Source organism: Scatophagus argus, chromosome 3, assembly GCF_020382885.2.
Source record: "Scatophagus argus isolate fScaArg1 chromosome 3, fScaArg1.pri, whole genome shotgun sequence".
Lineage (NCBI taxonomy): Eukaryota > Metazoa > Chordata > Actinopteri > Scatophagidae > Scatophagus > Scatophagus argus.
In genome coordinates, this window is record NC_058495.1 from 26,998,965 (window position 1) to 27,010,626 (window position 11,662).

At 46.3% G+C, this 11,662-nt stretch overlaps 3 protein-coding genes across 4 annotated transcripts in view; 1 reads left to right on the forward strand and 2 right to left on the reverse strand.

The window, feature by feature from the left end:
* Window positions 1–44: 44 nt before the first annotated feature.
* tsen2 (TSEN2 tRNA splicing endonuclease subunit) lies at window positions 45–4,152 on the reverse strand. 2 transcript variants are annotated; one of them, XM_046385196.1, is made up of 13 exons: window positions 3,916–4,152; window positions 3,601–3,822; window positions 3,173–3,239; window positions 3,037–3,076; window positions 2,649–2,903; window positions 2,214–2,364; window positions 1,984–2,058; window positions 1,616–1,666; window positions 1,252–1,396; window positions 905–941; window positions 695–806; window positions 533–622; window positions 45–452 (listed from the first exon to the last, which is right to left on the reverse strand). In XM_046385196.1, exons 1-13 carry the CDS (start codon window positions 4,006–4,008, stop codon window positions 393–395), a joined length of 1,398 nt encoding a protein of 465 aa, XP_046241152.1. In that variant the 5' UTR covers window positions 4,009–4,152; the 3' UTR covers window positions 45–392. The 2 variants fall into 2 exon arrangements, with proteins under 2 accessions (XP_046241152.1, XP_046241154.1); XM_046385198.1 differs by having other exon boundaries at window positions 3,601–4,114.
* A 100-nt stretch (window positions 4,153–4,252) lies between these two features.
* Window positions 4,253–7,625, reverse strand: LOC124057086 (MKRN2 opposite strand protein-like). Its single transcript, XM_046385200.1, has 4 exons — window positions 7,101–7,625; window positions 6,616–6,665; window positions 6,136–6,304; window positions 4,253–5,770 (listed from the first exon to the last, which is right to left on the reverse strand). The coding sequence occupies exons 1-4, from the start codon at window positions 7,301–7,303 to the stop codon at window positions 5,521–5,523; spliced, it is 672 nt and encodes a 223-aa protein (XP_046241156.1). The 5' UTR covers window positions 7,304–7,625; the 3' UTR covers window positions 4,253–5,520.
* A 166-nt stretch (window positions 7,626–7,791) lies between these two features.
* The window catches only part of mkrn2 (makorin, ring finger protein, 2), a 5,355-nt gene continuing 1,484 nt past the window's right edge, over window positions 7,792–11,662 (forward strand). Inside the window, exons 1-9 of the mRNA XM_046385199.1 lie at window positions 7,792–7,939; window positions 8,570–8,708; window positions 9,289–9,417; window positions 9,554–9,669; window positions 9,890–10,012; window positions 10,160–10,335; window positions 11,088–11,153; window positions 11,223–11,371; window positions 11,493–11,603. Of these exons, the coding sequence (XP_046241155.1) occupies window positions 8,683–8,708; window positions 9,289–9,417; window positions 9,554–9,669; window positions 9,890–10,012; window positions 10,160–10,335; window positions 11,088–11,153; window positions 11,223–11,371; window positions 11,493–11,603 (896 nt within the window). The 5' untranslated portion in view covers window positions 7,792–7,939; window positions 8,570–8,682. The remainder of the gene's footprint in view (window positions 7,940–8,569; window positions 8,709–9,288; window positions 9,418–9,553; window positions 9,670–9,889; window positions 10,013–10,159; window positions 10,336–11,087; window positions 11,154–11,222; window positions 11,372–11,492; window positions 11,604–11,662) is intronic.

The following is an 11,662-nucleotide window of genomic DNA, read 5'->3' on the forward strand; positions in this document are numbered from 1 at the left end:
GGTTTATTGCCTATTTGAAATTTACACCACAGTGAGCCTTGGAGCTTGTTGATTTCTTGATTGAACATGTATTTTTATTATTGGAATACACAACACACAGCAGCACAGACCTGTCTGACCTGTGGGGACAGAAAAGTGACCTTAACTGACTGATCTTAACTATAAAATCCAAGAAAACGAAATCCAACCAGTTGCTGCGTTCAATGACCCTCAAAGATCCGAAACTTGAGGCATATTCAGTATCTTCATGAAGCCACGTTGTCTTCTTGTTACTGAATCTTTCATGAAAAAATTATTTTATCCTCTGCTTGATTTTTGGCTATCACACTATCAGTCTCTTCATGACATCATCAGTTGTCTTCAAGTTTTACTATCTATTGTCTATTGGCCAATCAGATGTCATCCTGCTCAGCTCGTTCTCTGGAGGAAACCCACCGGCTGATGATGACTTCCTGTTGAGAGAAATATTCTAAATAAATGAAATATTTTGAATAAATAAAGATTGATTCTGTCCCTCCCCAGACGTTGCTACCTGAACCTTCAGTCTACTCAGACAGACAGGTGAGTCCAGCTCGGCGTCTGATAGGTCAGCTGGATAGATGATGTAACACAACATCAGCTCCTGTAAAACAAACAGTGAAATAAGAACTGAGACTCCAGTCTGAGCTGATCGAGTCTCACTTGTCCTCTTTACCTTGGACACGTTAGCAGTGATCCTGCTGAGAGCTGCCAGAGAACGCCACGAAAACGGACGCAGCCCAGAGCCCCTGAAGGCATCGTCAACCCGCTCGACTACCACCGAATAACTACAGGATGAGGAGAGGAAAGATGTGGGACAGTGACAACAAAGCTGTAAAGTCAAGACGACTGTGTGTGTGTGTGTGTGTGTGTGTGTGTGTGCTACCTGGCGTGGTAGAAAGGTGGGCCTTTCCTGTACAACACTGAAAACACAGAAAATAGAATCACATCAAATGAGATGTTCACAGACTGAATGTTTCTCTCCATTCAGACTCTGCCTCCTGTGTTCTGATCACTGACGGCTGTCTGAGAGCAGAGAGCACAGGAAGCGACGTGTGTGGAAACACCGAAATACACTCCAGAAACGTGTGTTTAAGATGTGCACATATGCACTGAAGATCTTCCACGCCCCATCATCTTCACTAAACATTCTAAAGTCTGATCTGACAGGAATTAAGTGAAACTAAAACTGATGCATTATGATCAGCATGTGTGTTTCAGAGTGTGTCTTACTGAAGTCTACCCCATACTTGGCCCCGCCTCCTCCTTTAGGGACCCACCCCTTGCTTCGAAAGTGCTGATAGGCTGCGAACAAGCTCACAAAGTCGGGCCGCAGGGACCTGAACTTTCTCCACAGCTGGATTATTGACAGGGGCTCCTGACCAATCACAGCAGAGCACGTGGATGATGTCAAAATGTATTCAAAAACAAAATGTACAGGAAGTGAGACGTTCTGATTGTTAACCCCAAACAAAACATTTCAGATTAATGTATAAACAGAACAGAAAAAACAAAATGACACAAAATGCTTTTAACGTAGTGGACAAAACAAAAAAAAAATAAAAAGAATTATCCTTTAACTCAGACAGACAGTTACCTGGTGCAGGTAGACGGACAGGCAACCCAGACTGTAGACTAGGAAGAAGGCCTGCAGGTAGACAGACAGCTGTTAGAGTGCAGTGAAGAGGCCACGCCCCCTACCTGCCCTCCAGGTGCTACGGGTGTGATCAAGAGATGAGACACAGTGTGACTGATGAAGTTCGCAGAATGACCCTTTAATAACCTCCACATGTCTTCAGAAACCTGTTTTTATTTCCATCATTTCACTTTCTGATTCTGGCTTTGTTTCCATGGCGACGGCAGCTGAGGTTGATGGGGAATGTGGTGTTTAGAGTAACTGACTGGTCAGAATTGGTCGAGAACATGAAACTGTGTGATGGTCAACGGGAGTGTTGGGAACGTTACCTCCTCCAGAGTGAGCTGCAGGTACTCAGTGAGAGAGATCGGAGTCCGCCGGACCTCCCTGACCCCATCACACACCTGCGCGCATGCACACACGCACACACGCACACACACACACACACACACACACACACACACACACACACGGAGCCATGCTGTAAATCCAAAAACTTCTCAGAACCAAAAGGTCTTTGTGCTGCCTCATCTGAGTGAGACAAGTCAGGGTGACTCACCTCCACCAGGACAAAACCAGAGTCTGCAACCAACCAACCTGGATCTGGATCAGACTCAGAGTCGGGGTGAGACCCCCGATCAGGGTCAGAGTCAGACTCAGAGTCCTGGTCTGAGCAGGGATCTGGGTCGTGGTCTGGGTTCAGGTCCAGCCTAATAAAGTATATAATAAAGATCTCAGTCCCAGTTCAAAGGTCATTTCCATCAGATTTCTTCCTTTTCACACACGTAAACTGCCATGAAATCTGTTTCTAGTGTGTTCTGTGGACAATCCAGACTAACAGAGTGTGTTCTTCCTGTTCAGCATTTTTAAAGCTGAAGGCAGATTTCAAATCTTGGACCTACGAAATCAAAACTTTGCCAATTCTGATCAGCTCTGTGTTTTCCAACACAAAGAAGGATGTAAAATTGGCAAATTCTCCATGGGAGTCTGGTACCTGCAGCTTTTCTTGGCCTCTGGCTCGACCTCTGACCCCGGCCAGAGCCTCTTCGTGTGAGGACAGACTCCGCCATCTGGTCCTGGCTCCTCACCGTCCTCACCCCTCCGTCCATTCGTCCCCTCTCCCATCTCACCCCTCACGTGTTCCATCTCTACTGGCTGAGACACTCTGAGCAGGGTTTGACTGACAGCCTGCTCATCCAATCCCTGAGTGGAGAGAGCTGCCCCTGCCCACCTGAGCAGCTTGTCATACCTGAGACAGAAGAGGAGACACATCTTAACCCATCTGAAAAGAAATCTGCTCACATTGTGTGGGACAAGGTCATCTCAAACAAGCCTAATATGTGACGTCATCGCGTGAAAAACCAAGATGTGATGTTACTGACCTGGACTGTGAGATGACGGGCAGAAACACACCTTCATGTTCTGTAACAGAAACAGAGACCAGCTGATCGTAGTGCACAAGACTGATTGGATCAAAATGATGATTATGATGTTGTCATGGTGCGGGTGTAAACTCACGCTCCCATTGGTCAGAGATGCTGTGGTCTGGACTGGCTCTGGACAGGATGCCTTTACCAAAATAACCCTGAAACAAGGCAAAGCCTATTCAGCCACAGCAAGAAACCCCAGGAATTCACACACACACACACACACACACACACACACAAAACAAAGGACAGAGTCCTTCACACAGAGGGTTTAAGAATATCTGTGTATCCTCGACAGGCAGAAATGGACACTAATATACATTAATATTCCATAACTCTGATCAAACCAAACAAAACTGACTGCTCACTAACAGCTCTGTTAAGTTCTTTTCTTCTTTGAGTAAAGTACATTTAACAAACTTACAACCACATTTTTACATAGTTTAGCTTAAGAATTCAAATTAAAGGCTGTGACAAATCAGACCATTTGTGGCCCTTTATATGTGGCTTAACTCAGACCTGGTTGTGGATCTTCTGGATGTGGTCCGGATGACAGACCAGCACGTGCTGGTTGATGAGCTGCGCCCTGAAGTCGCTCCTCTCCTCCGGGCTGCGGCTCACCGGCAGCGGAGCCTCGTACTCCCCCACCACCCGGGTCCTTCTCCGGGGAGCCCGAAATTCCGCCTGCATACTACTAGAGTCCAGATCAGACCGGGTCTGGACTCTGGTCCTGGATCCTGTCTGTATTGATATTTCTGCTGCTGAGAAGGTTGCGCGAGCCGCTGCTAGCTGTTAGCATGTAAGAATATTAGCCTGTTTTGCTCATTAAGTTACCTTCTTATTCGGTGTATCTGTTAGCCTGTTAACTTCGTAACAAACCCTCCGTTCATGAACGTATTTGGCGACTCGTGATTTTGTTAGTTTCATTCAGTGGTTGAGTTTGTTTTGCTGTCCGACGCTGCGGTGTCACCAAATCTGTGTCCGGCTGGAACCGTCAACCTCTTCTCTCAGTTCCGCCTTCGAGCTGGACCAAAGAAACCCTAATATCGGAAGAACTCCTACTCTCTTACATTTCCGGTTATGTAAGGGGCGCTCGCGAAGTCGTCCAAAATGAGTGCTAACGGAGCTGTAGCCCCAAAATGTAACTTTTATGGTGTGAATTTTTTTTGTCTGCTAATTCTCTTTATTTTTATGGTATGAGCGGCAGCGACAATAGATACAGTTGTATTAGATGAAAAATTTCTCACGTTTTTGAATTATTATTTCAGTATTTATATACGCGGTATACGCGCCAGTTTACAGCATTGGCCATTTTGGTTTCACGCATCAGTCAAGCACAAGTTTGCGTTTTGTTTTAAACTCGCTTCTAAGATCTGCTGTAGCCATCGTTAGGAAAATTCATAAGGACTATGATACACAAAACCGAAACTCTATTATTGTGGTTATGTTTTGGTCTGTAAGTAAGTGTGAGTAATTATTTTACCCACTTAGCTCCATTCACTCCCGTTCAAGGATTCAAGGATTCAAGGAGCTTTATTGTCATTTCACACACGTAGAACATGAGTGGAACGAAATTAGTTTCCCCAGTCCCAGTACAAGCCCAATTGCCTAACAAAATAAATATAAATATAAACAACGCTATATAATATAAAAAAACAGTAGAAGCCATAAACATGTATATGTTCATGAAGTTCATTGCGGACTACCTCGCGAGTGCCCCCTAGCTGAACTGCAGTCAACTTTCGGTCCAGTGTGTTTTAATAGGGAGCGGACAGGCTGGATGCTGTACATGTGTTCATCTGCTCTGATACTCAGACATCTCATGAAGGCTGATGACACTGCAGAGCCTTTTCTTAGTTACACCACACACACAGACTTCACAAAACTCTCATTAAGTTTTTAACCCAACAAACACACACAGAATATATACATATATATGTTTATATTTATACATTTAAAGCTTATAGACTTAATTATTCTACATGTTTTATCACACATACTCATTACACATGAGCACAAACCTACTGTCTATCCAGGTCTTTGAAATACAAGTAGTCTAACAAACTGAACCAGGATCAGTCTGTTTCTAAAAACAGAGTGAAATTTGGTTTAACAAGCACAGATCACATTCACAGAACAGAAAACAGGTCATTTAACAACAAACGGATGTTCAGACAAACCTTGAGAGGAAAAATGAACAAAAACAAAGAAAGAAACTCTGCTGTGACGATGGATCATTTAAACAGGATGTTTCTGATGTTCATGAAGTTTATTGTAAGTGCAATGCAGAACATTTCAAAGTTCACACGTGGACTGGAACCTTCCTTCATCCTCAGCTGAACCGAAGTCTGAAACTGTTGCTGTGGAAATACAGGTCAGAGCTGATCAGAGATCAGGGGAGGATCAGTTTAACTGTGACCAGTGTCATTTAACCCTCCTTCATGAGACAGAACTGATGGGTTTATCTGCTGTGTCCTCCTGTCTGTCCTCCTGTCTGTCCACCATGTAGTACTGGTGTCTCTGGATGTGGTTGTACAGCGTTGTGTATTTGGAGACCCTCCTCATCCTGGGCAGGATGAAGCTGTGAGTGAAGGTCTCTCTGCTCAGAGAGCTCCGGCCCTCAGCTGCCAGGACACTGTTAATGAACTGAAGACAGAAGCTGAAGCAATTATGGTCATCCTCATGGAACCTGAGAGACAGACAGGTGGACAAACAGAGAGAGAGAGACAGTATGATTTGTACCTGTGGCCTTTTCAGACCGGTTGTTAACATGCGTCCATTTGTGAACAGTCTGCATCAGATGTGAGAACTAACAAGACATCTGGACGCCCCCCTGGTGGCTGGCTGCGGTACAGCTCATAAGCCCCTCCCCCTCCATGTTAGCAGATGGGACATGAGACAAGCTTAATAAATTTTTCCCAAAGGTGGTTTTTGTCATTTTAGGTAGTTCCTATTGCTTGATGTTTATTATATATTAAGTGTTCATTTTTCTGATCAGTTGGTTTTAATTAGTTAAAAAGGGGTTTGTGTGTGAGGCTCTGAGGTGTAGCCTACTTGTGCCAGGCAGGGTCCCACATGGATCCATCAGAGAAGCGTTCCAGGTACTGGTCCCACTGAGCCAGCAGGTGGAACATGTCGGGTCGGACCAGAGGAACACTGATGCAACGCTCCCATCCACTCTGATCTCTACGAACGCCACTACGAGTGTAGTTATACACAACTCCTACGCACACACACACAGGAAGCAAGACTCTCGTCAGAGTGTGGTAGGTGGACTCAGAGTGGATGGACAGAGTTTACCAGAAGTGCAGTCGTCCATGTTATCTGCCCTGAGAGCTCACTGATGTGTTTGTAACTGCTGTGTACATTAAACTGGATGCAAATTCAAACAAAGCACTACAGACACATGACACAGCAGTGGAGCTACAGCTGGTGTTTTTACAAGAACATCTCAACACTGAAAGCTTCCGTTTACATCACTGAGAGGATATCAGAAAGTCAGACGATCAAGTTAACTTGACTCTTGAGTCCTACCTGCAGTGTTGGAGATGCCGGTGTGCAGATCTGACGTCCCCTCAAACTCCCTGACAGATAAACATCAGGACACACACTGGTTAAACTGGTATCAGCTGGATCAGACTGTGTGAAAGTAGTTCAGACTGGCATACCTGTGTGTGTTTACCTGCTGTGGGTGTCTACCTGTGTGTGTTTACCTGCTGTGGGTGCCTACCTGTGTGTGTTTACCTGCTGTGGGTGCCTACCTGTGTGTGTTTACCTGCTGTGGGTGCCTACCTGTGCGTGTTTACCTGCTGTGGGTCCCTACCTGTGTGTGTTTACCTGCTGTGGGTGTCTACCTGTGTGTGTTTACTTGCTGTGGGTGCCTACCTGTGTGTGTTTACCTGCTGTGGGTCCCTACCTGTGTGTGTTTACCTGCTGTGGGTGTCTACCTGTGTGTTTACCTGCTGTGGGTGCCTACCTGTGTGTTTACCTGCTGTGGGTGCCTACCTGTGTGTGTTTACCTGTTGAGATTGTCATGTGCAGGTGCGACTAGCAGGCAGCAGGAGCTCTTGTGTCCGTTGCTGAAGGGAGAGGGAAGGCTGACTGGCGCCTCCTGCAGTCTGCTCCCCCTCAGCTCCTCCCCACAGCTCGGACACTCCTCTGGCACAGAGAAACAGAAGATCTCCTTCTGACAGTGAGTCAGCCGGATGACACTGCGATCCATCTCCTTAAATCCACAATCTTTCCTCTTATGCTTCCAATCCTCCTTTTACCCCTAAATTCCTCTGACTTCTTGTCTTACTTATCCAGTCTTCCTTTTACTCCTCGAGTCCTCCTTTGCTCATCTTCTTACTCCTCCTCTTCTTCTTCTACTTTTCACTATTTTTCAAGGCCTCTTTCTGCAACTCAAACCTTCGGAACCTCCTTTCCTCTTTTCACTCTTCTCTGACTTGTTCTCTTCCTCTCTCCTCTTCTTGTCTGTAGTCTGTTTCTTCTTCTCTGCTCCTTCATGTCACACCTTGTTGCTAGGTTACAGCCTATCACATAACATCACTGTGTGTCTCTAGCCTATCAGGTTGCAGGTGTTGTCTAACAGACGGCCATGTGACCCGACTCACCTCTTCCTGCTTCAGTCTGAACAGGTGACCTTTGGACTGTGTTGTCAGTGTGTCGGTGTCACTCTGAAGTTAACAACTTAACAGAATTACTACAGACTACAGAAATACAGACACAGAGACAGAAATACAAACATAAATAAAACGAAAATGGAAAAAAAGTGACTGAAAAACTGGAAGAATGTAACTGCCTTCAAAACAAAAGACTTGCCTGCGACTTGATTGATTCAGCACACAGACTGAATGTAGGTCAACACTTTTTCCATCTCATCTGTCAAACTGTGTGTGTGTGTGTGTGTGTGTGTGTGTGTGTGCGTGTGATCTATCAGCTCAATGTGCTGCAGAGGATCTGAGAGCAACATTGCATGTGAAAAAAAATCTTTGTCACGTTTCAAGCTTACATGTGGTCACGCTGTAAAACATCTATTTGTATAACATACTGTACATACAGCACTTGTAGTGTGGCTGTCTTGTGAAAACCACGTGTCTCTAAAAAGTTTCCTGAGCTCAGAAAAACAGCCTTTCAGCTTTGTGGCGATTCATTTTTCCAGCTTTTCCAGCTTTCATTTTTAAAGGGTTTATTTAGTTTAAGAAAGAGGAATGTTTTTTTTCACCACATAAATAAGTCATTACAATGCTGATCATTACAAATTTTCAAATCAACACATCTGGACACACGTTTTTCAACGGCATGAAATCTGAAAAGAAGTAGACAAATAACCAAAGATGGAGACAAATGCGGTAAAGGAAAAAGTACTGTATTCACCTCTGAGGTGAAGTGAAGTAGAAATATGAAATTGCTTAAAATGCTAAACTACCCAAGGAAAGTACAAGTAGCTCAGTACTTGTAAATGTACTAAGTCACTTTGTGTCACATAAATTCAGAGGAACCTTCCTGCTGTCTACTGGTGTCAGACGGAAGAGTTTGAACGGGACACCAACGTGACAACTTTGAAGCAGCTGTTGTAGCTGAAACCCTGCGAGAAAGATGAGCACCAAACAGGTGACTTGCAGGTGAGTCTGTCGCTCTGTCTGTCTGTCCGTCTCTCTGTCTATCAGTCTGTCATCTGTCTGTCTCGCGCCCTAGCAGATCCCGGCGGGCGCGTTAGCCTCATGCTAATGTTTTTAGCTGTTGGCTGCTAGCTGTTAGCTTGTGTTTCGTTCAGTTCGTCTGACCTGGTGCTCAACATGCAGTGGATTAGAGGTCGGGGTGGACAGAATATCAGAAACTCCAACACTGTAACACAGCCCGGCCAACAAACGGTTAATTACACACAACAGCGCTGCCAAAAGAATCACAATCTGTTCATTCGTCACGATCCACGATTTAAATTGCGATCTTTTTCTCTTAGTTTTGCAGTGCCCCGTAGATTGTAGCCAGGCTTATAGCCTATGAATTGTCACCTTCCGAGGGGTCCTTGAGTGAGTCACCTGTACTGTTGTTACGGTAACCTGCGGATTGGTAAACCTTCAACTCTCTGTTACTACAGTGTTGACCTGCACCAATCGGAGCAGTTTTCTTTTGTTGCCATGGTGATTGGTGTTCGTTTGTCACTTCCCGGGCAGCAGGTGTAACAGGTGTGCTGCGTTTCAGGTACTTCCTCCACGGTGTGTGCAGGGAGGGCAGCCGCTGCCTGTTCTCTCATGACCCAGCCAACAGTAAACCTTCCACCATCTGCAAGTTCTACCAGAGAGGAGTGTGTGCCTATGGAGAACGCTGCAGGTAACTATCAGCTGACAGGTAACATGCTCCTTAAACATAACACTCAGCTGGCTCACTGGCAGGTAACACCCACCTGTTCCTGTTGGTGGTTACATCACGTCCTGTGTCTATTCAGGTGTGTGTGACTTGTGTGCAGGTATGACCACATCAAGTTTTCATCCAGAGGAGGGGGAGGAGCTTCAGAGGACCAGGCTGTAGGCGGGGCCTCAGTCAGAGGTGGAGCGAAGAAGATGCCGGTTCTCAGAGAAAGAGGTGACTGACACAGTACAGACTCAGACAGACGTGTCTGCAGCTGGACGTGTTTTTGGGTCTTAGCTTAATGAAGCAGCTCACATTTGGATCTTCATCAGGTCAGAGTAAAGTGGGAAAGTGAAACTGATGAGTGGTTTTCCACTCCAGGATGAGTTTGATGTCTTGATGTATTAATGTTTTGTCTGACATACCCATCTGTCTCTTTCTGTCGCTCTCTCAGTCCTGGGTGCAGACAGTTCGGGGTCAGAGGTCGCAGCAGCAGCAGCAGCAGCAGCAGCAGCAGCTCCTCAGTCGTATGTTGACGCCATCAGGACGGGTCTGGATGCTTCAGCACAGGAACAAGGTGAACATGCTGTTTTGTGATTGGCTGGTATTTGTCTGTGATGTAGTTAGTAGGACATAATGGGGTTTGCTGTTCAATAACAGCTGAAGTTCAGTACTGACAGCCAGATTTATGAGGGACTTTTATGTTTACCTGTGTTCTCTACAGCCCCTCCCACAGTGGGCGGGGCTTACCAGGACCTCCCCCAGCTGTGTCCCTACGCTGCTGCAGGACACTGTTTCTATGAAGAAAACTGTACGTATCTCCATGGCGACCTGTGTGACGTGTGCGGGTTGCAGGTTCTCCATCCCCACGATCTTGAGCAGAGGAGAGCGCATGAGAAGGTGTGCACGTTCACTAAATTTAATTTCATGTAGTTTCATTTTGTTTGGTGCAGGTGAAGGAGCAGTCCACTAGTTCTTCATGTTTTGATGATACAAATCTGTTGTCAGACTGCTGAAACTTGCTGACGTGCATTCAGTTTCTTGCTGAAATGAACTAAAACAGCAGTAGCAGCCGATTACTTCAGTATACTCTGTGAAGGACCACGTTGCCCTTGAGTTGCCACCGCGTCCTCATGGTCCTCCATGGGTGGCAGAGGATGACAACATGAAGGCCAGTCAGTCAGTCAGTGCTGACCTGCAGTCACCCAAAACACAAGGGAGTTGGACTGCAGGAGTAAGAGCAGTATGATTCATCTCCTTCAACCTGAGACCACAAACTCGCATAAGAAGGCTGTAAAATATCCAGATTGAAATTACAGCAACACCTGGTCCAAGAGCAGCAGATGAAAACCGACCAAATAAAACTGTTAACATTAACATCAAACATGTGAACCGCTTGCTTCAGTATCAGCTGATGCTGTCTGTCACAAGGCTGATCGATGCTGGTGTCAGCCTCAAAGTCGCTCAAGCTCTACATGATTAATACTTGTCTGTCTGTCTGCCTGTCTGTCTGTCTGTCTGTCTTCCTGCCTGCCTGCCTGTCTGCCTGCCTGTCTGTCTGTCTTCCTGCCTGTCTGTCTGTCTGTCTGCCTGCCTGCCTGCCTGTCTGTCTGCCTGCCTGCCTGTCTGTCTGTCTTCCCGCCCATCTGCAGATGTGTCTGCTGGCCTTTGAGGCTGACATGGAGAAGGCGTTTGCAGCCCAGCTGAGCCAGGACAAGGTGGGTTCAGTCATCATTCAGTGTGGTTGTCATGGTGACAGCAACAGTGACTGATGTGGTCGTTTTCAGGTGTGTTCTATCTGCATGGAGGTGGTGGTGGAGAAGGCGATCCCGTCGGAGCGCAGGTTCGGCATCCTGTCCTCCTGCTGTCACACCTTCTGTCTGTCCTGCATCCGACAGTGGCGCTGCACCAGGAACTTCAGCAACAAGATCATCAAGTAAGAGTTCACACAGAAACCAGGTGCTGGACAGGGTGTGTGAGTCCTGAACAGGGTCAGTGAGTCAGCAAAAGGGTCTGTGAATCTGACCCAGGGTCTAAGAGGTCTGTCTCTCTGTCAGGGCGTGTCCAGAGTGTCGGGTTGCCTCAGAGTTTGTCATCCCTTCGGTTTACTGGGTGGAGGACCAGGACGACAAGGACCACCTCATAGAACTCTTCAAATCTGGAGTCAGGTGAGCTACTGTGCCTGGATGCCTCCGGTCCAGTGATCTGAGTTCATGTCCAGCATTTG